Source organism: Lacerta agilis, chromosome 17, assembly GCF_009819535.1.
Source record: "Lacerta agilis isolate rLacAgi1 chromosome 17, rLacAgi1.pri, whole genome shotgun sequence".
Classification (NCBI taxonomy): Eukaryota; Metazoa; Chordata; class Lepidosauria; order Squamata; family Lacertidae; genus Lacerta; species Lacerta agilis.
In genome coordinates, this window is record NC_046328.1 from 20,138,727 (window position 1) to 20,161,382 (window position 22,656).

General features: G+C 45.5%; 1 protein-coding gene and 1 non-coding gene across 3 annotated transcripts in view; both read left to right on the plus strand.

The window, feature by feature from the left end:
- TBX5 (T-box transcription factor 5) overlaps positions 1-22,656 on the plus strand; it is a 94,885-nt gene that overhangs the window by 48,838 nt on the left and 23,391 nt on the right. The window contains exons 1-5 of one of the 2 annotated variants that reach the window (XM_033174813.1): positions 2,325-2,416; positions 6,463-6,641; positions 11,186-11,280; positions 16,823-16,942; positions 19,204-19,351. In XM_033174813.1, coding sequence (XP_033030704.1) covers positions 6,495-6,641; positions 11,186-11,280; positions 16,823-16,942; positions 19,204-19,351 — 510 coding nt within the window. In that variant the 5' untranslated portion in view covers positions 2,325-2,416; positions 6,463-6,494. Of the gene's footprint in view, positions 1-2,324; positions 2,417-6,462; positions 6,642-11,185; positions 11,281-16,822; positions 16,943-19,203; positions 19,352-22,656 lie in introns of those variants that run through there. The other variant, XM_033174814.1, reaches the window with a different exon arrangement.
- Positions 15,913-15,984, plus strand: TRNAI-UAU. Its single transcript has one exon. It is a non-coding gene; the product is annotated as a tRNA-Ile (tRNA).

Consider the following 22,656-nt stretch of genomic DNA (forward strand, 5'->3'; position numbering starts at 1 on the left):
TCTCTGTTTATGCGTCCGCAGGATACAAGCAAGAAGCGTGTGTGTTAAATGCCTTACTCTCATGCTCAGGGTTTTTAATTTGCAAGGCATTATTTTGCAAGGCAATCTCCTGCAGGCCACGTTGCTTTTCCAATGGATTACGAATGGGAAAGATTTGCAATCGGGTGCTAGCAAACCCCACAGAATCCTTCGCCCCTCGAGGCTTGGCTGATGATCTCCACTTTCAGCCCCCCGCTTTTACCTCCACCTCGAAAAGCGATCCAAGCAGATCTCGCCTTATTGAACGAGATGAACTTTCCAGAGCGAATGTTGGTGGATCAGTGTTTAAATTGCAACGAGGCTTACAGCGCAACCCTATGCCTGCCTCCTCAGAAGTAAGCCCCACTGACTCTAAAGGGCCTTTCGCTCGCCTTGCGCAATCGTGCAACCCTGTAAATTTACTCGGCAGGAAGCTCCACTTTGTTCCATGAAGTCGACTTCTTCCTAGATGCGTGGCAACCTAACCCCCAATTTATCCGGGGGAGAGAAAGAGAGCCCCATTTGCAGACCGTTGGACTTTGAGTTGGAGAGGAGCTGAAGCTCTCGGTAACCTCCAAATTCCTTTTTAGAGAACGGCATGGAATCATACAACAGCAAGCAGGCGGAGGCAGAGCTCGAGAGTGCCAAATAAAGATCCTTTATAAACAAACTCTTAAAAAAATTAGTAATAAAAAAATGACCACACGTGTTATTATCAACCTGGTTCTCTTCAGATTCCAGAAAGAGTCAGGGAGGCTGTTTATCCTCGCTTTGACCTATTCAACTTTACCCTCAAAAATAATACATTTGAAAGAAAAAGAAAAGAAAGTTAAGATATAGAGAAGAGAAAGACAGATTACAAAAAACCACATCCTCAGCTCTCTTGACGGGTTGATTATTTTTAGTAAAGCTGGTTCTTGGAGCTTGTATATGTATGTAGTCTCTCTTTCTCTCTCTCTCTCTCTGTCGTGTGTGTGTGTGTGTGTGTGTGTGTGTGTGTGTGTGTGCTATACATTCTTCATTGCTTTAGAAAAAGAGGGTGAGATTATTCGTAGGGAGGTGGAGGTCCTAAAAAAAACACCTATACAGTAAAAATAATCATTGTTAGTAACAAGGAGATGACAATCAGATCAGATGTATTTATTTATACTGTGGTAGGACCCATCGCAAAATACATATGGAGGAGCAGATCCTCAAATAACCTGGAAGATACAGCACAACACGACAGTGGTCTTATTTCTCTCCCCATGAGAACAACCCGAAAACTACCGTCGTGTGATTTGGTTTACAAAGACAGCACCGCTTCCCTTTGTACAGATGCGTTTTTTGTTTTCATTTTAAGAAATGATCTCCTTAGATATAACGCACGAGAGAAGTCAGGCTGGTTTGGAGACTGGAAGCCGAAGGGGAATGGTTTGTATTAGGTGTGGGGGGGTTTTTGTTAAAAAAAAGCCAACGGCTTTTCTTTTCTTTTCGAGGAAAAAAAAGAGGGAGGAAAGAGAGAAAGGGGATTTCTGAAGCTTTGAATTTTTCTTTCTGCTTAAGAAAGATGGATAGAAAGGAGGGAGGGGAGAGGAAGGAGGGGGGAAGGCAAAGTGGAGAGGGAATCCAGAGAGATCCCTCCGACTGTCTTTGTGAGATTTTTTTTCCCTGTGGCCTGGGAGGGGAAAATCAGGCTGGGAAAAAGGAGAGGAAGAAGGGAGAGGGTAGGATAGGATAGGAGAGGGTGGGGTAGAGCGAGAGAGCGCCAGCCTCCCGTTGCACCAGCGCAGCTGGTTGGCCAGAGCGAGCTGGGCGCTCGCTCGAGACGCTGCGCTCCCTTCGCCTCAACGCACTTGGTTGAAGACGCGCTGGGCTCCGTCTTCCTCAGCCGAGCTCGCTCTTCCCCGGCCTTAAAGAAGCGAACCTGCTCTTTAGGGGCTACCTCCGCCATAGCTCTTACCCCGAACTTTTCCCTCCCAGCTCTCTTTCCTGGAATCTGTAAGCGTCCGGGGAGAGGAAGGGGTTCTCGGCTGCGTGGAGGGGGCGAGGACCCTTCTCATTCCTGAAGGCATCGTCTGGAGGGACTCGTTCCTCTGCGCGCTACCAGGAGTTGTGTCCGGGAGGCAGAGAAAGGACTGGACGGGTTTTCTTTCTTTCTTTGAGGGGAGGGGGAGAAGTAGGGGAAGGGGCCTTTCCTCCCCCCTTCGTCCTCTCTCGCCCTTCACATCATTTCATTGATGCTGTCTTGAGGAAAGGCTCTGTTTTTATTGCATTTGGAGCGGCGAGAATACAGCAAGCAGATGGCTTATGGTGGTGACGGCGGCGGCGGCGGCGGCGGCGGCGGCAATGCTGCGTCCAGGCTGGGGGCTTTGTGAGTGAGATGTGGTGACTGCCCGGATCTGGGCAAAGCTAGAAGGTAACGAGGGCTGTTCTGGCGCTCCGGGTGCGCGATCGTGGGGGGTGGGGGTACCCGAGGCTCAGAAGGGAGATTCGGACCTCTCGGTGTGTGGGTGACATACACACACTCACACACTGAGATGGAGGGAGTGAGGGAAGGAGAAAGAGCGAAAAGCGAGCCAGAAAACAAGGCCCCAGCAACACAGCTGGGAGATGGTGTTTTGCTTTGAGGGGGAGAGATCTTCCAGTTAGTTCCTCGATCTTGCAGAGGGGGTGGCGATCCAGTTTACAGGCACCTTGGTGTGTGTGTGTGTGTGTGTGTGTGTGTGTGTGTGTGTGTGTGTGGAGCGGTGCACCCCCCCTTTCCATTTCATTCCTTCCCCGAAGCGCCTGGCAGAGCAGTTGCGGTTCCTTGCTCGGCTCGTGCTGGCTGGCTGCATTTTTCATCCAGCCGCGGCCTGGTTCTGTCAAGGCGGATTGCCTCTCCGCAACTCTCGGAGGGAGAAGCAAGAGGGTCTCATTCATATCTTTTCCCCCCAGTCTCTCTCTACCCGCCCCCGCCCCCGCACCGCCAGCCTTCTTGGCCCAACTCTTCCGCTAGAAAACCTTCTGCTCAATTATGTGCCGATTCCGAGAGCGATTTAAGGTTAGTTCCTCTCGCGCTTGTTTTGTTCACACACGCGTGATACGCTGCCACGTCCGTCTTTCCCAATGCCCGGAGCTGGAGGGGGTGGGGGTTTAGGGGAAATTACAGAAAATGAACAGGCAGTGATCTTGAGTCTTTTGGCTCCCTCCTCTCCGAGTCTAGAAATCTGAGGACCCTTCCTCTAATCTAGCCTCAGGCCAGCAGTTCAATGAATTCGGCCCGACCACCACCCTGCTTTCTACCTCCGAATCATTTGCCTCCCGCTAACCCCACTTAGAACTTTAGCGTTTCCAAGGTGAGGTAGAGCAGCGCCTCTGTTTGTCTAGAGCTGGTGCGCGCGAGCACATCCCTCGTAATGATTCCTACAGTCCCATTTTACCGTTGTTTATTCGGAAGTAAACCCCATAGACTTCCATAACTTTAACTCCCAAAACAGCCTGCCTAGGTTCAGCGGTTTGAAACAGGATGGTGTTGTTGTTTTTCCTATAAATCCCCCGTGAATTTAAAGCTATTTTCACACTGAGGCTAAATTCTCCTTTAAAGAAATTTTATTAAATGCTGATGAAAGGATCTAATATATTAATTATTTTTATTAATTAAAAACAAACACAAAACGCTCGGTCTGGTTTCTCTGCAATTCGCGGGCTTTGTTTTGTTAAAGATGTTGGCGCGGGGAAACAGGGCAGTTGAATTATTTTAAATATCCAGTCTATGCTGTAATATTCCGGAAACTAGATTCAACATATGATATTTTTTTCCTTTCTTTCTTTAAAGCTAGTATGCTGTGCTCCCTTGAGTTGTACTAGCATCCCAACTCGAACTAATATGAAATATTTCCCGTACATTTCAATTATTTTTCTTCTTCAAGCGACTGTATTTTTTAAAAGCCAGCTGCAAACCCTTTTGATTTCGGTGGACATTTCTTAGAAAATATACTAAAGATGTAACTGAGGAGGGGAAAAGCAGCAATGAAAAGTTAGGTGCCCTATAGGTTCTAATCACTCATTTGAAAACAAGTCGCTTTGTGTTTCAGTTAGGCTTACTTCTAAGTAAGTAAGTGGGATCCGGACTGCAATTCTACATACATGCTTAGCTGGGAGTAAGTTCTATTGAATTTAGTGGGGCTTGCTTTGGAGTACAGATTTTTGTAGAGGCTTGCTTACACCGAGTCTTCCATTTCATTCCCGGTTACCTGGAAGGAAGCGCCAAGGAAATACAGTATCTCCCAAGTAAAATACATATATTAGGGTGTTGGTATGAGAAACTGATTTTTGATTTGCTGGAATTTCCTTCCTTCGTTATTTCATACTGAACTTTAGGTGCTGGGCCTTATTTAAAAAAAAAAAAACCACAACCGAACATTCCTCAAGACCAAAGAACGGAGGTGCATTTAATAAACAAGAACATATATCAAAATTATACAATTTCTCCTAAAAGTAAAGACAAGGCCTTGTCGTCGTCATCATCACCATCAAGCAATGGCAATTTTCTACGTGGCTTGCTATAGAGCAAATTGTACAGCTTCTAATTTTCTCATTTTATCAGAGGAAATATCTCTTCCCCAGCCCCTTTGGGGGCAAAAAAAGAAAGTCCACATTATTCAGGTCACATGGTTTCCAGTCGTTGGCTCTTTTTAAACCTGCGAAGTACGTCGGGTTTTCATGAAGGATCTCTCCCCCTCCCCCAATATACCAGCATATTCAGTTGTAGATACGTAGCCTGTTTTGTTTGGACGCTGAAATGAAAAATTTGGGGGTGGGGGTGGGGGACGGGACGGATCTGTAATTGGCCTCTGCTGGAAAAGTGCTTCCCACTTTGGCGGTGCTGGTGGGGTGGGGGGGGCTATTTTAGCAAGGAAATCTTGCTTGGGCCTTTTCGACATAAAATATTTCTGGGCCTTTTCTATATGAAATTGATAAACGCCTTCCAACGGAAGTCCATTGCTACGCTTCCTTCGCGACTCTAAGGTCAATACCACTTTCTCTGTTGACCTCGCTGTCTCTGTGTGTACATAGATATGTGCGCACGAATCTTTCTCTTTGTTTTGTTTTACGCATGAGTATATACATATGCTTGCTTTATGATTACATGCAGAATATACATGTGTACACACGAAGGAGGCATATGCGTACATATCCACGCTTGTACGTGTACATGTGTAATATTTTGGTTACTATAGAATCTCTGTGTGTACCCAGATGTATGTATTTATGTATATGTATGTCTCTCTGTGTGTATATTTGTGTACATATAGAATATGTGTACGTGTCAGTACACTCATGCTTGCGAATGTGCATGTATATTTTGTGTGCGTAAAGGATATGTATTTGTGTGCTAATCAACACACGTGCACACATCGTACTTCTGCACATATGACACATGTGTGAAGAAGAGGTTAGCAGACGCACTGACCCAACAAAACAAGTAGCGCAAGAATGTGTTGCAATCTTGGACATCCTTACATTCCTTAAGCCCCACAGACTTCTCGGGTCCGGCATCCCAGCAGCCTGAACCTATGCAAATTTATTCAGAAATAAATCACATTCACTGGAAGGGGTCTCACTCCCCATTAAGTATCCATGGGGTTATTGCAACCCTCTAGACGGAGACCGCTGTAAGAAAGCTTCATTGATCCAGTATGGACACCCAATATACACAAGGGCTTGTACATATAGGTACAGAATGCGATTGCGGTTGTGATGATTCACAGCTCCATTAGCGTATGTGGCATTTTACCTCGTATCATATAAGTTTTAAAAGTGTTTGTGTGTTGGGATGGCCTTCGCACGGGCGATTTATGCACGGCACAGACACATTTCTGTATATCCGCAAGACTGGGAATATGTCGATGTGAAAACAAGGGAGACAGCAGGGATCCCCAAACAAGCTTCTCTTCTGGGGCCTGGTCTTTGACGCGGGGCAGGCATAGGCCTTAGAGGAACGCGGATATAGCTGGCTTTGAATTGGCAGCCGTGGACCTTCTCTCTCTCTCTCTGCCTGTCCGCCCATCATTCGGCCTCCCTCTCTCCAGGGCAGGGCCGGATATAGGTTTGATGAGGCCCTGAGCTACTGAAGGTATTGGGGTCCTTGTGTTGCTGTTTTTTTGTGTTGAATATATGCTATATGGTAATTTATGGACCTAATAGGTACCTAAAGCCATTTGCACATAACAAAATACGTATTTTATCAAAGTACATCCAGTTTTTCTCCTTTAATTTTTTTGGGGGCCCCAAAAGAGTGGGGCCCTAAACTATAGCTTGTTTATCTTATAAATCCGGCACTGCTGCAGGGGCAAAGAGGGGACGCGACTGTGGGCCTCTTCTCTTTCTCTCCACCACCGCCAAGACTCACCACTCCTCTCTCTATCTCTCTCTCTCTCTCTATCTCTCTCTCTCTCTCTCTCTCTCTCTGCTGTACAGGAGTGGGGCGGGGGGGCTCAGCAGCCTAGAACATGGCGGATGCCGAAGAAGGCTTCGGGCTCCCAGCCACGCCGGTCGACTCAGACACGAAGGAGCTAGCGAGCGACGGGAAGCCGGAGAGTCAACTGGGCGCCAGCAGCAAACAACCTTCCTCGCCCCAGGCCGCCTTCACCCAACAGGTAAGCCGCCGCACTGGGCAGGAATGGGGGGGGGGGAGGCAGGGGGGTGAGAATGCTTTGGGAAGGTGGGAACTAATGAGAGACAATCCCATTACTCCTCCTCTGTTCTTTTAATAAATAAATAAATAATAGGTTGTGTATTCAAGGACAGTCCTACTCAGAGTAGGCCCATATTAAAATAAATAAATATGACTCACCGGGGCGGGGCTCACTTCATTAGGTCTTCTCTGAGTAGGGCTAACGTTTGATGAATGATAATAATAGGTTAGTTAGGTTGCAGTCGTAACCCCATTTACGTGGGAGTAGGCCTCATTTAATTCAAACGAGTTACTCCAGTGTAGACGTGGTTAAAAGTGCTCTGAAAGGTAGTTTCATTTCATTTATTTATTATTCACTGCAAATCCCACCTGTAAGTTTACAGTTGGAGAAAGGTAATACAATGCAATAAGACAAATATAAACATCCCCACCCCAAAAATCACATACAATGAAATATATATATATATTTGGAGAGATGGAGTCTGGGATGGAAGGGGGGGTGCTCTTATTCTGCTGCTATGCAGAAAGGTGGGCACGGCTATTGACTGAGTGAGACCGTGCTTCGTAAGCAGGAAAATTTGGGGGTACCGTTAAAGGACAGGAAAAATATTCGTATTTGTAATGCCCCATTCGGAATGATTTCCTGCCTTCCTCCTCGAATATGGTTTGTAGCAGACCTGGTTATGTAAACCAGGCGCGCAGTCAATCGATCTGGGATTAAACTGCCACCGCCAGATTCTTGCTCACAATCACAATAACTAAGGTCGCTTTGGACAGATTGCGCCGGCAGTAAAAAATGCAAATACACACGCAGGCGCACCGCGTCCCACTCTTTCCTCGCTGCGAGGGCAGCGTAAGGGTCGCAGAAAAGGACGTCGAAAGGGAACTGGGAATGAACCCGGTTTAAATGATCGTGAGGAGGCTCCCCGAGATATGCGTGTGCGGCGAGAGCCGCACGAGGATAAAGAATTAAGTACATTTATTTGCACCCAAACATCAGAGGTTGGAAGGAGAAAGGTTTAGAAAATAAAAAGTAAATGTTCGCGGGTGTAGAGAGTGCCTGAGCTTACAATACATTTACGACGGCGAGGTTTCCAGCCTTGATCATTCGGGCTGGGTCTTTCCACGTCCCAACATCTGGTTTCTCGAAACCGATCCTCTCTCTCCCTCTAGCCCATTACTGCAAATATACATGCTCTTGGCTTGGCCGGGGGGACTGGAAATCTACCCTTGCTTCGGCTGCTTCTAGAGCGTTGCTTCGCTGCTGTTTGCGATGGGAGCGAGTCTTTGGTTCAGGATCTTTTTAAAAAACATGCATCCGGATCACGACGCAGAAGCGACCCCCTTGAAATGATATGTGCTCTTTTATTTATATTTAGGTTATTTTTTATTTTAAAAAAACGATTTCTCTTTTAGGCATCACAAAACTGGGAAATCAGCATGGCTGCCTCATTCTCATTCTCTCCCTCCCTTCCACGTTATACATTTTAAAGCATGTCCCTCCGTTCCCAAAGGGAATTATAGTTCACCCACTCGCAGACCTACAGGTCCCAGCACCCATAACAAACTACAGCTCCCAGGATTCTTTGGATGGGAGTGTGCTTTAAATGTAGGGTGGCCTAATCTCTTAGATCAAAGCAAGCCTCGTTAAGTACCATGGATGGCGCTCACCCCCATTCCTACCGTGTTCAGTAGGGCTTACTCGTAGGTAAATGCGCGTATGCGGAGTCCCCGTGTTTACAAGTTACTGACCAGTTTTTAAACGCAAAAATTCTGGGAGGGAAGGAGAGTGGAAAGATTTCTAAGCCACCTTTTACTGTGTAAACGGCATTGAGAACTTTTGCTGTTGGAAAAGTTAGTATAAACATATTCCAAATAAAGAAATGACCCAGGTCGAGGTTCTAGGCACTTTTAAGGCGCGATCCTATTGCTATCTATTCAGGAGTTTGGTGGGGTTTACTCGAGATTAAGGGGGTGTACGATTGCAGCCTTTCTCAAGCGTTCGCCTCCTCGAACTAGTTCGGACTTACTTCTGAATAAATATGCGTAGGATCGCACTGTCGAGCTCTCCCGGCTTGTGATAGGGAATAAGCCAACGTTCCATTTGTCGAAACGATCCATCAGTGCGAAGCTGATGCTCAGCACGGCTGCAACGGTCCAGTCGATTAATCAACTAAAGTGTAGGTTGATTAATCTGCTAGTAATCGGCCGGGTCAAATTTTGAACGGTGGGCTTGAAAGCTAAGGGGAACCCTACCCCCTTCGCTCTTTTTTGGGCGGTCCAATGTGTCAGGGAAGCAAAGCTGATGGGGGGGGGGGAGACACTCTTCCAGGGCAATGCACGCAGACCCACTCAGAACTAAATCCCATTGATTCCAATGGGCCTCATAGGACTGCAGTTTTCAAGTTGAACATTTGCTTCCTAAATGTTACATTTAACCCCCACCTTCGGTAATCCCCAAATGCATTTCCACTGTACGCATTGGAAACGAGGAACCCAGAAGCGGTGCAGTCCTTTTGCACACTTAACTAGGGAGTAGTAAATCCAGTTGAACAAAGAAAGTTACTCCCGAGTAAACAGGGCTGCCGTCCTAGGCACTGGGTGGGATACTCCTCTCTGTTGCTTTCCGCGGGCTTAGGCCTGCTCATCTTTCAACAGGATCACAATTCTTCAGCAAGGCAATCCTAAATGTGACTACTTAGAAAGAAAATCCCATTGAATTTAATGGGACTTATTCCCACGGATGTGTGCATAGGATTGTAGCTTAATTGTGTTTTCAATTAAACTGTCTTGCAACCGTCTGGTGAAGGGCGGGTAAGGAAAAACAGGCAAACCGGTTAAACACTGCCCTTAATGACTTGGATATATTATTATAATTATCCTTATTTTTTGGGTAGAGATGCAGTTATGTAGATGAAGCGGTGTCTGCTAATGGAAATAATAAAATAGCGTGGATGATTATGACAACAGAGGTGTACATAAGAAAGCCGGCGGAGGCGAGTGCGTATTTCTACATTTGGACGTCTTAACCCAATGCACTTTCAACTTGACCTCTACCGAGCTGACCTCGTTTCCCAGAACCTGAACCAGAAACGCAGTAGGATAGGAACCGCGCCTTTGTGCCATGTAATCTCAGAGCCAGTGTGGGGTAGCTGTTAGAGCGTTGGACCAGGACCTGGGAGACCGGAGTTCAAATCCCCCGCTCAGCCCTGTGATGTTCACTTGGGTGACCTTGGGCACAGCAGCTTGACGTACCTCACAGGGTTGCTGTGGGGATAAAATGTGGAGGGGGCGGAAATCATGTAGGCCGCATTGAGCTCCTGGGGGGGGGGGAGGCGAAATATAAATGCAACCAATAAAGGAAACTCTGGAAGGACGTTGGGATGGGCCCGCAAGTGAATGCAAGGCAGAGATAACCTCCTCCCCGAGGGTCAACTTTTCATCCTCCTCCTCCTCCTCCTCCTCCTCCTCACCCCTCCTTTTTCTCTGCTCTCTCTTCCCCCATCCCAACCCGCTGCTTTTTTTTTCCCCTCAGGAAAACCTTCCTCGCCTCCGATCCTATTATAGCGCCTGCTATTTTGATGCTCTTGGCTCGGAGCCTATCAGGCCGGCTCCTATCAGAAAAGTTCCAAACGGCTCTCATGGCCGCTGGCGCTGGGCAGATCTCCGGCCTGGAGCGGCGGAGCGTCTTTGAACATGAGCCGGACTGTCCCGTCTCTTGCCCACACCCTCCCTCCCCTCCCTCCTCACCATTTCGGGAGATAAAAACCACAAGCCCTAGTTTAGGCAGCCTCTATTCACTGAGAAGGGATAACAGCCGTCGTGGAGTGCAGCCAAGTCCGCTAGCACTCTCTCTTTCTCTTTCTCTCTGTCCTCTGGAGGTGGTTTCACACGTTACACAGTCAGAAACTCGGGTTTGCCACCGAGGAGGTACTCTCAGCAGGAGCCACAGCCAACCCCGTCTCCTGGCCGCGTGTGCCTGGAAGAAGCACGCGTCTCTCTCCCGTTTCCACGTTCACAGTTGGCATTTTAGGAACACCCGTGTAACCAGAGCATTTTAGGAACACCCGTGTAACCAGAGCCTGTATACTAGGGAGCAAGCCACCTTGAAATCAGTGGGATTTGCTCCCAAAACAATCGAAGTTTATCATCATCATCATCAATAAAGCGGTGGGGAATATTTCACTTGAAAAGGTGTGGTGTGAAAAAGACATGCCATCAGTTATTGATGGACGCGGGGAATAAACACCCTTGATATCCCCGTGATTTGGGGAACGGGTACGTCCCATTGCATGCTGAAGATCTCCGGTTCGATCCTCAGCCTCCCCAGGTGGGACTGGGATGTCTTCTGCCTGGAAACTTGGATATCTGCTTCTAATCAGTGTAGACAACACTGAGCTAGGCTAGAGAAACCGCTGGTCTGATTCAGTCTAAGGCGCCTTCCCATGTTCTCCTCTGCCCTTGCTGTATAATGATTTGCCTGTTGCCATTTGCTCTCCTTTCCAGGGCATGGAGGGAATCAAAGTGTTCTTACACGAGCGAGAATTATGGCTCAAATTTCATGACGTGGGGACCGAAATGATTATAACCAAAGCTGGAAGGTAAGCATCCAGATATTTCTCTTTTGGGGGGATCGGAATGTGGGTGATGGAGCTGGTGGAGAAAGACTCATTATCACTAGAGGTGTGCGTGTGTCATGGGCGTAGTCAAGATTAATTTTTTTTTGGGGGGGGCAGAATTTATGTTGGGGGTGGGTAGAAGCGAGTTATCTGCGATGCAGCTGGTCAATTAGTTAAGTATTTTTATTTTTTAACTTGACGCCCATGGTGTGTGTTTTCAGTTTATTCTCTATATCCTCTTGCCTTTGTGGTTTTCCACCGAGGTTGCCATTGTAGTCTTACGACAATGTTGTAAGCCGTCTCGAGGGTTTTTCTTTTGGTCAAAAGGCGGGGTATGGATATTTTTTTAGGTAAGTTGGCTCTATGGAGAAATAAGTAGATGAAATATCGGCCTGCTTCCCAAAAAGACGAAGAAACAAGATTTATTTGCGGGCTGTGTGTGTGTCCTCGGAGGGAGGGGGAGTCCTTCTGCAAACCCCATTGAAATGAAAAAGAAGCATTTCCGGGTGCGTTGTGCCGGGCAGCCCGGACGTGCCTTGAAGGCTTCTGCCCAGTGAAAAATACGCAGGATCTGGTGTCGCATAAAATGCAATATCAGGAGTGACACCGGAGCTCTCAGAATAGATTTCCTTGCAGAAATATTTCGAAGAATTGATCTTAAGGTTTGTGGATGCGATAATTCAGGCGATGCGTGCACTATATAGAAGGCAGGCGAGTTTGGCCAACGTCAAGGACATCTTGGGTTGCAATGCCTGGCGCGTTTACTTGGGAGTAAGTCCTAATGAACGTAGTGAGGTTGACTTCTTAGTAGACGGGCGTCGTGCATAGAACAGACTGGGGCTGGAGAGTTCTGTTCTGAAAAGTGTTTGCTTTGATCCACGGGTGGTGGGGAAAAAATGAGAAATTTTGTTTCTCCTGAGGTTCTCCCCCCACCTTTTCAAAACAAGTTTAGGTGCTCTTCCATTTATTTTCGCAGGGTAACCAATGCAATAATTGAGACAAAATGAAACCATTTAAAGCCCCGCCAGTTTGGTTGGCACAATCCTGACCATGTCAGTTCAGAAGTAAGTCCTACTCAGAGTAGATCCACAGAAATGAATGGACATAGGTTAGTCATTTCCCTCTGAATAGGACTTAGTTTCAGCCCAAAGTGTTTCCCCTTTTCTTAATGTGTTTGTGTGTGTGTGTGTCATAAAACCATAAACAACACTTCACTCAAGCTTGCTCTGGTTTTGTTAATTAGTTATTTATGTTGTATCAAGTTTAGGGGCAGGTGAATGCTTGAAATTAACACAGTGAATACTATGTATACCATTAGACTGCGATTCTGCGCACAATTACTTGCGAGTAAGATCTAGACCCAATGGCATCAAAACAATCAGATCTGAACAGGGTCCTTCATAAACTATTTGGCCTCCTCACCTCTATATTTATCATAGTATAACGCGGGTGGCGCTGTGGGTTAAACCACAGAGCCTAGGGCTTGCTGATCAGAAGGTCAGCGGTTCTTCAAATCCCCGCGCAGGGGTGAGCTCCCGTTGCTCGGTCCCTGCTCCTGCCAACCTAGCAGTTTGAAAGCACGTCAAAGTGCAAGTAGATAAATAGGGACCACTCTGGCGGGAAGGTAAACGGCATTTCTGTGCCCTTCTCTGGTTCGCCAGAAGCAACCTTGTCATGCTGGCCACATGACCAGGAAGCTGTACACAGGCTCCCTCGGCCAGTAACGCGAGATGAGCGCCGCAACCCCAGAATCGGACACAACTGGACCTAACGGTCGGGGGTCCCTTTACCTTTTAACTTGCAAGGGCGCTATCTCTACCTCTCAGTGTTGAGGAAAAAACTGTGTTCTGATCCCGCCTCCAATTATGGTGTTCCAAAAAACACGCTCCACCACAAGCACCGGAGGTTATGCTTTAAGGTTCAATTTTTACTCCAGCCTTGAAATTAGTCCTGTTGAAATGAATGGCAGGGTCTGACTGGAAGATTCTGTGTTTGAGGAGTTTAGGATTTGCTGCAATTTATTCTGTGTTTCCGTTTCGGAACACAATGTTGTTTCTCCCTCTCCCCCTTGTATAAATATAGTATGAATGTATAAATATAGTATAAATATAGTATAAGCCCATGGGGAGCTTACATGCAGGATCTGAGCGCAACAGTACTCTCCCCGCCTATGGTTTCCAGAAACTAGTATCTGGAGCATACTGCCTCTAGCGGTGGAGGTACAACATAGCGAGGGGGGCTGGTAACTAATAATGAATATAGTTATCCATCTTAATTCTAAAGCATTCTTATAGCAGACTTAGATATAAAACAATATATAATAGTATATAATATAATAATATATAATAGTATATAATATAATAATATATAATAGTATATAATATAATAATATATAATAGTGTATTTAATTATAGTGTATTTAATTTAGCAAAGGTCCACTGCAGTTTTGATGACCCTGCTGCCATTCACTTCTAAGTTTTGAGGATGCAAAGAACTGCTTGGTGACACAAACAGTTTGTCTTAGCAAACAGGATTTTCAGGCACCCCTCCCTGCTTTTTATACACAATGACTACCACTGGTTCCCCACTGCCTTAGCATGTCCCTTTAAATTTCTATCACAAAAGCAGTTTAAGAACATAGGAAGTGGTCTTCTATTGAATCAAGCCCTTGGTCCATCTAGCTCTGTATTTTCTACATGGGTGGGAAATGATTCAGTTCAAGATGTCAGGTGAGGGACATTCCAGATCCTACCTGGAGATGCTGGGGATTGAACCTGAGACCTTCTGGGTACAAAGCAAATGCCGTACCACTAAGCTACAGCCCTTATCCACAGTTTACCATGTGGCACAGTGGATATGCCTTTGTGGAGGAGAAGCAGAGTCCAAGGAAATGCTATACCTGTCTACCTGGAAGCAAGTGTGATTTGTCTGTACTCAGTTCCAGGTACAGGATTGCAGCCTTTGGTTCCTTCGATTTCTAGATTTATTGTTAATTGGATTCTGGCCTAGAATTGAGATAGAAAAAAAGACAATTATACGGTTTCAAACAAGTTTATTCCTGTGGTTCTTTTGGAGACACGTTGTGTTGTGTGTATGTATTTGGTGTTATTTGGTTGTTGTTTTTATTTTAATTATATATTTTGTGGTTTTGTATTTTGATTTTGTTCTGTGAACAGCCCTGAGACCTCCAGGTATAGGGCAGTATATAAATTCTAATAATAATAATAATAATAATAATAATAATAATAATATATGTACTCATATATGCTCAATGTTATGTATGTATAATGCATATAACATGCAAACATATAATTATATCCATAGGTCTGTTGCAGCAAGAGTCTTAAAGACTTTCAAATTTAAAAAGGAAGAGCGTTTATAAAGTATGTTTTAGAAGTGTGATTTTATTCAGTGTAATTTTGGATGCCACAGAAGTGTTTTAAAGTCTCTTGCTTGTGTGCATTGATATTGTAATAGATCTGTGGTGCTAAGATGTTTAGGTATAGTAAATGTTAGGATTTACTGTAATCAGAACTTGTATGCTATATAACTGGGATATGTTATAAGGCAGTCTCAGTGTGTATTAGAAAGGAAGTTATGCAAGGGGGTTGAGGTGTTTAAATCGTGCTTACAGGTATGTGTAACAACTGTGCTTGGACTTTGAGAATGTAATCAAGATCCATGCGCATTGGAATGTGTGTTCCTACTTCTGAGCACCAGCAATTAGCGTGTGAAGAGTTAATTAACCTATGTAAATGTCCTAAGTGTGTACCAGTCTTTAACTGTAGTCAATCCAAAATCGAAAATTCTTTCTAGTAGCACCTTAGAGACCAACTGAGTTTGTTCCTGGTATGAGCTTTCGTGTGCATGCACACTTCTTCAGATACACTGAAACAGAAGTCACCAGATCCTTAAATATAGTGGGGGAGTGGGGAGGGAGAACTCCTTTGTTAGGTGACACCTGAGGGGGTTAATCATTAGTATTTCAAAGAATCGAAAGAACTGACCATTAGAATGCAACTGAATAAAGGAGGCTTAGTGTTTAGGAGCAGCAGAATGAGGAGAGATACCTTAGACTGGAGTGCTGCACTGCGGTGGGGAGCAAGCCCCTCTTGAGATGACCATGCTATAATATCTGGACTCCCTCCATGCAGACTGAAGGGGTAAATATGTGAATATGTAGTATTTTTTCAGTTCTCCAAAGGAGCCCCATGGGCTCTTGCCTTTGCTTGGCAGAGAGAGGGGCAGGCACCCAACTTTTGTAAACAATATAAACATAACTGTTAATCTCAGGGTAGTGGATTCGAGTCCCACATTGGGTGAAAGATTCCTGCATTGTAGGGGGCTGGACTAGTTGACCCCTGTGGTCCCTTCCAACTCTACAAATCTATGATTCTGTGAATCTGTTAGTCTTTAATGCATTGTAAGACTTCTTGTTGCTTTCCACATAGTTTTTTAAAAGTTTGAAGTAGCTCTTAAAATTCCAGTCCTCCTCCTCCTGCTCCCCTTCTGTTTAAACCCCTGAGAATTGCTGCCAGTTAGTGTATTGACAATAATGAACTAGATGGCCAATGGTCTTACTCATAATAAGGCAGCTTCCTATGTCTTAGGGACATGGCCATAGCTCAGTGGTAGAGCATCTGCTTTATGTGCAGAAGGTCCCAGGTTCGATCCCTGGTACCTCCAGTAGGCGTAAGGACAGCTGCCTGAAACCCTTGAGAGTTGCTGCCAGTCAGTGGGTGTAGATAATACCAAGCTAGATGACCAATGACCCAACTTGGTAAAAAGCAGTTTCCTATCTTCCTACACTTCCTTGTGAGTTGCCTTGCCACCCAGAGACCTTCATGGCTATGTTGAAAATGTACGATAGCATTTTGTTTTCACTTGGTTTTGCTTTGGGCTGTTTAAATTACTTTGCAACTTTTACTCGGGGTTTAGAAGTACTGCATTCTGGTTAGAGAGTGCTATAGATTACAGTGGTACCCCGGGTTATGTACCTGTACTTAATCCATTCTGCACATGCGCAGACCAAAAAACCCCCGAAAAAAATGCTCTGCTCATGTGCAAATTGTGCGCACATCGGGTTGCGCTTCTGGGTTAGCGGAGTTCGTATCCCAAAAAGTATGCAACCCGGAGCGTACGTAACCCAAGGTACGACTGTACACAGACACATGGGTGAGAAATTATTTAAAGGCATCAGATATTGGATTACTTCTTTTGAAAAAAGAGAGGGAGGAAGCAGAGAGGAGAGATAGGAATCTTAAGCAAATTTATTTGAAGTAAGCCAACCCGGAAGTAGCAGGGTATACTTCTGAGTAAATGCTTAAGATTGCAGCTGTAAGAGAACTTACTGGTGGATCATACCCCTTAATGATAACAGGACCTCATATGAAATGTTTACTTTCTGGTTGTCAATCTTGGTTATACTACGAAAGACTGTAATTGCAATTTGCTCCAGAACAAACGTTTTCAGATCAATGCACACCTCCGCTAATATTTACATGTCTTTTTCTTTCCTTTTTAGGCGCATGTTCCCCAGCTACAAGGTGAAAGTGACGGGACTCAACCCAAAAACAAAGTACATCCTGTTAATGGATATTGTCCCCTCTGATGACCACAGATACAAATTTGCAGATAATAAATGGTATGCAGCCTAATTCTGTTTTGGTGATAGGGCAAAAACCATGCAAGATTAAAGGGTTGAAAACAAAATCTATTCCGAGCAAAGTCAAAAGAGGCAATTGCTCTTTGGTGTGGTGTGGTGTGGTATACCTTGCTCCTTGGACTAAGAACATTTGGCTATACATTAAAGCAGAGTTGAGGAAACCATAGACTGAGGGTGGCCCTTCAGGCCTCTCTATCTGGCCCTTGGAACTCCTCACAGACCCCACCCATTACTGGCTCCGCTTTGCACCTTGAGTGGTTTTACCTGGCTGGAAGATGTGCTCTCATAATGCCTCTCATTTGCCTGGCTGGAGCATAGAGCAGTAGAAAGCGAAACAGTCCAGAATTCAGCCATTTTGCATTGTGTGTAAGGACAGGTCTAAATACCAGGTGGCACACAGCTGAATGACACTGTAGGGTAGGTCTGTACCATTCCAGACTTCAGGTAGGACAATACCATTCTTGTCATCTTTCAAATCCACCAGACTTTGCACATTCAAGAATGTGATTCTTTCAGCTGCAGCATGTAATATGGCAGTCTGTTCTGTCAGTGGAGGTGAGTCCATTAGGGCAAGTGGGGGCAATGCCCCATCAAGCTAAGTCTGCCAGCCTCTGCCTGCCCACCTCCTTACAATTGTGGGAATGTTTTGCGATGCAGGAGAGGATATATTGTTTAAGATATCCTATTCCAACTTGTGTTTACAAGTCCCAGAAATTAGCAGAGTTCTCACTCCCCTTTTAAACACACACACAGCAGATAGCTTGCTCAGGTTTGTTAAAACCTCTGTAATAAATGTCCTGGTATTTTCCCCATTAATCCGTCTCAAAATAAGACACTACACAGTCTTCTATAAAAGTGTAAAACGTTTACTCATGAGAAATCATCTGTTCACAATTGGATCCCAGACAGCAGACTTAAGTAACATTTACTCAGGAGACTGTTCCATAAGGGAAAAACAGCTCCTTTGTCCTCTCTTGGCCAAAAGAGAAAGATGGAGCTTGGTCCCTGTGGTTTTGTATTAACCTGCCCAGGTGAGACCACACCCATCTCCAGTTACATAGAGGAAGTCCATCCCCGCCCAGAATAAACAGGAAGTTCTGGCTGGTGGACTGAGATGCCTTTTGTGTCCACTCTAGCAATGTTGTGTTTGACTGCTCCTGCGTTTTACATCCCACAAAAATCAGCCTCATGGGTAGTGCTGGCTGCCAGCGTCCTCCTCCTCAGTCTCATAAAATTCAGCAGGGAGTACGGTGGAGACAAAACCAGAATGAATTGGTTCTACCTATCATAGACCAACCTTTGGCCACCTCATGAGAAGAGAAGACTCCCTGGAAAAGACCCTGATGTTGGGAAGGATGGAGGGCACAAGGAGAAGGGGATGACAGAGGATGAGATGGTTGGACAGTGTTCTCGAAGCGACTAGCATGAGTTTGGCCAAACTGCGGGAGGCAGTGGAGGATAGGGGTGCCTGGCCTACTCTGGTCCATGGGGTCACGAAGAGTCAGACACGACTGAACAACTGAACAACAACAACAACAATCATAGACCAAGCATAGGCAAACTGGTCCTGTTAGCTAGAGATGATGGGAGTTGTAGTCCCAAAACATCTGGAGGGCCGAGTTTGCCTATGCCTGTCATAGACAAATCAGTAACTCCACCAGCCGTTTTCTCTGGCTCCCTCTGCTGTTGGCCTCCATGCCTTCCACCGTACTAGCCCCAGTCAGCAGCAGTCTCTACTGCATTCCATGACTTCAGGACTCTACCACCCTTCTCTGCTGCACATGATCATTACTGCCATCTGCAATGTGGTGCAGTCTATTGTGCCACCTCCAGACTCTACCACTTTAGCTACTGCAAAATTAGTGAAGGGATGGGGAATAGGACTGGGAGGGAAAAGCCATTTGACAATTCTTCTCTCTCTCTCTCTCTCTCTCTCTCTGGGCTTATTCACAATTACATTTTGCCCCGCTCTTTCCTGGCACAGATTTGTGCTTAGAAGCTCCGTGTCCAAGCAGTAGCTTTCCCTGCTAAAGCTTCATGGGGAAACCTCTGGAGCAAAAAAAAAGGGGCACTTGGACACAACTTTAAAGCATGGGCCATGCCTGGAAAAAGTGGAGGAAAGATAAGTGGGGCTAAGCCGCCCTTCCCTCCTCTGATTTGCAGCCTTTTCTGATTTTCTAACATAGTTGAGGGAATAAAACGAAACAAAGCAGCAAACCCATTGTGTTGATTTTGGTTAGGTCAGTGACTGGGAAAGCTGAGCCTGCCATGCCGGGAAGATTATATGTGCACCCGGACTCGCCAGCCACTGGGGCCCATTGGATGAGGCAGCTGGTCTCCTTCCAAAAACTCAAGCTGACCAACAATCATCTTGACCCATTTGGCCATGTAAGTACCTGGCAGATTTAATTTCATATTGGCTGATACAGGCTGACATTGGAGCTCTCATCAAAACAAAACTAAACTCCAGCTTTTCAATCAGAGCTTAACTGGATCCATATGTATACACCACAATAGGATTTAGCAATCGTAAGCTCCTGTTATACGAAATCACGGGTGGTGACACCTGCAGAGTGCCTTTTGTTTGTCACCGAGGAATTGCAGACACTCCCAGTACACGGAAGAGATGGAGAAGCTGTGACCTAGCTGTTGTTAAGACTACAACTCCCATCAGGTCAAGGCAGCGAGATGAAAGGTCAGGGACCATGGGAGTTGTAGTCCAATGACATCCAGAGGGCCACAGGTTTCGCCCATCCCTGGTTTAGGGGTAAAAACTTCTAGGCAGCCTTGCATACTCAACAACTCCTCTTCTCATTTTAGAAAGTAGACATTTTGGGCCATGATCCAATGGCAACAACAGAGAAGGTGGATATATACTTTCACAACATTGATTTTCACTTTGTGCCAGATTGTAACCTAGATTACAGGTGGCTAACCTGTGGCTTTCCAGATGCTGATGGTCTAAAACTCTCGCCATGCTGCCAGCAACTGATGGGATTTGAAGTCTGACAACATCTGGAGTTCCACAGGCTCTCCACTCCTTGCCTAGATAGATAAATCGATGGAGAGTTAACCCCAATGAATTCTCAGTTGAGTAGCTTGGGTGCTGTGTACAGTAAGGGCATGTGCATGTTGTGACTGTGTACATCCTGTATCTTTAAAGCACATTTGAAGCACAGTCTCATCCTTAAACAATTCTGGGCTCTATAGTTTACCCCTCTCAGAGTTACAATTCCCAGCAACCCTTCATAAACGACGGTGTCCAGAATTCTTTGAGGGGTAAAACATACTTTGAAGCTAGAGTGTACATGCAGCGCTTGCGAAGGAAAATGAGGAAAGAGGTTTTTTTTTTTTTTTTAAACTACCTTTATTTCAGAATTGCAACAAATATTTCTGCTGGTGCGGGGGGATATGGGTCAAGGAGTTCTCTGTTTGCAAAAAAGGGAAGCATAAGACAACATATGCTAACAGGATGTCGTATCTAATAAAGCTGACATTATGCATATTGTATTATTTATGGGATTTGGAGTTTATAAAATAATGAAGTAGAAATAATGTAGAAAATTATTATTTTATATGTTCACTTGGTAAGAAAGCAAGTCTCTTGATTTACCGGTACCTGTGGTTCCACTGCTCTCTTATTTTCTTTCATGTACACATCTACACATATTGCTTGAAGTCTGATTTCTCAAAGGGAATAACAGAATCATAGAATTGTAGAGTTGGAAGGGACCACGAGGGTCATCTAGCCCAACCCCCTGCAATGCCTGAGTCTTTTGTCCAATGTGGGGTTCAAACCCACAACCCTGAGATTAACAGTCTCATGCTTTACCAACTGAGCTCTCCCAGAAGCAGGTTCTAAGCCTTAAAATGCCCTGGGAATTATTCTTATGCTCAAGCCTCAACCTAGGGATGGGGGGGATTGAACTGCATTTTCATTTAAAGGGGAACTGACTTAATTCACCCTTTCTGATGTGAGACACAGCCATCCTCCAAAATTTGCACTTTTCTGAACGTTGAGATGTTCTAGCCAAGTAATGTGTACAAAAATGCATATTTTTGGGTAAGGTGTATGGAAGAATGCATTATGTTAGTGAAAAATAACATGCAGCAATGCATTTGGGAATGCTGCTTTGCAAAAGTGTGTATTTTAACCCAAAAAAATGCATACAAACATGTGTACAGTTACAGGTGGGTAGCCGTGTTGGTCTGCCATAGTCAAAACAAAATCGAAAATTCTTTCTAGTAGCACCTTAGAGACCAACTGAGTTTGTTCCTGGTATGAGCTTTCGTGTGCATGCACACTTCTTCAGTGAAGTGTGCATGCACACGAAAGCTCATACCAGGAACAAACTCAGTTGGTCTCTAAGGTGCTACTAGAAAGAATTTTCGATTTTGTTTAAACATGTGTACGTTAGGATAAATTCACACAAAAATGCTGATACATTTTCTGACATTAAAAAACCCGCAAAGTGATGTGGAGAACTGAATTTAAATTAAAAAAGGAGAGAGACAAACGGAGAGAAACTGAAATTGACAGATTCACCCACCCCTACGTAAAATGCAGGTCTCTTCTAATTTTAGATGGCAGAGGGAGACTGTGATATTTTTCAACAATGAGAGAAAGCTCCTCTGTGTATGATCAGAGACAGCCTGCACTGCATTCTTATCATCCAACCACATATTGATCACTGTCCTTTCCCAGCACTGAAAACAGGTTGCTGTGGACAGAGGCGTAGCAAGTTCAGCTGGTACCCGGTGCGATTTTTTTTGTCAACCCCCCCCCCCCAATTGCAATTTTTGGGAACGTTGCCCAGAGTTGCTAACCTTTTTAAAGAGAGGGTTGGCCATGAAACAGATACAGGGGTGCCAGCGCCGCCCACCAATTGTGAAAATCTGGTCGCCGATTGCATAAAACCGCCCGCCCGGGATGCGAACGCTGACCACCAGGGGTGTGTGAACGCCATCCATGGGAGCGGGGAGTCGCATAAATCCACCCGCCGGGGGTGTGAGCACCACCACACCCATCCGCTTAGGGATTTTGTCACCCTTCCTAGGCATGACACCCGGGGCGGACTGCATCCCCCCTTGCGACACCCCAGGCTGTGGAGTTGTGGCCTATGGAATCACAAAAGGGCAGAATTGGAAGAGGGCCTCCGAACTAGTACTGCAGTCTGGTGACCTGCTTAGGTACACCACCTGTTATTCAAGATACAGCTGCAGCAGCTCTGACAGCTGGTGGTCCAGCACCTTCTGAAATATCCCCAGCAAAGGAGAGCCCACTGCCTCCTGAGGAGGTCTGTTCCACTGTGGAACCACTCTTCCTGCTAGGAGGTTTCTGCTGATGCTCAGCTAAAATCCCCTGCAGTTCTAGTCCCTCCCTCTAGAGTAATGGAGGGCATTTTTCACTTGAGGTCTGCATGCTTTTGCTGCCTGCTGTAGACTGACTGCCAGAGCAGCAGCAGCAGCCAAGGAACAAATTAACCTCTGTGTTGCAAACTCTGAAACTGGAATAATGAAAGGCAACACGTAGACCAATAATTAGAAAAGGCACTAATACATTCAACATAACAAACATAACATGACATCAAGATCTCTGAAAATAAAGTGATTCTTATAGTATTATAGTAACTACGTACATCGACGTGCATCTTAAGATTTATTATTGCATCGCCAGATGAACATTACAGTGG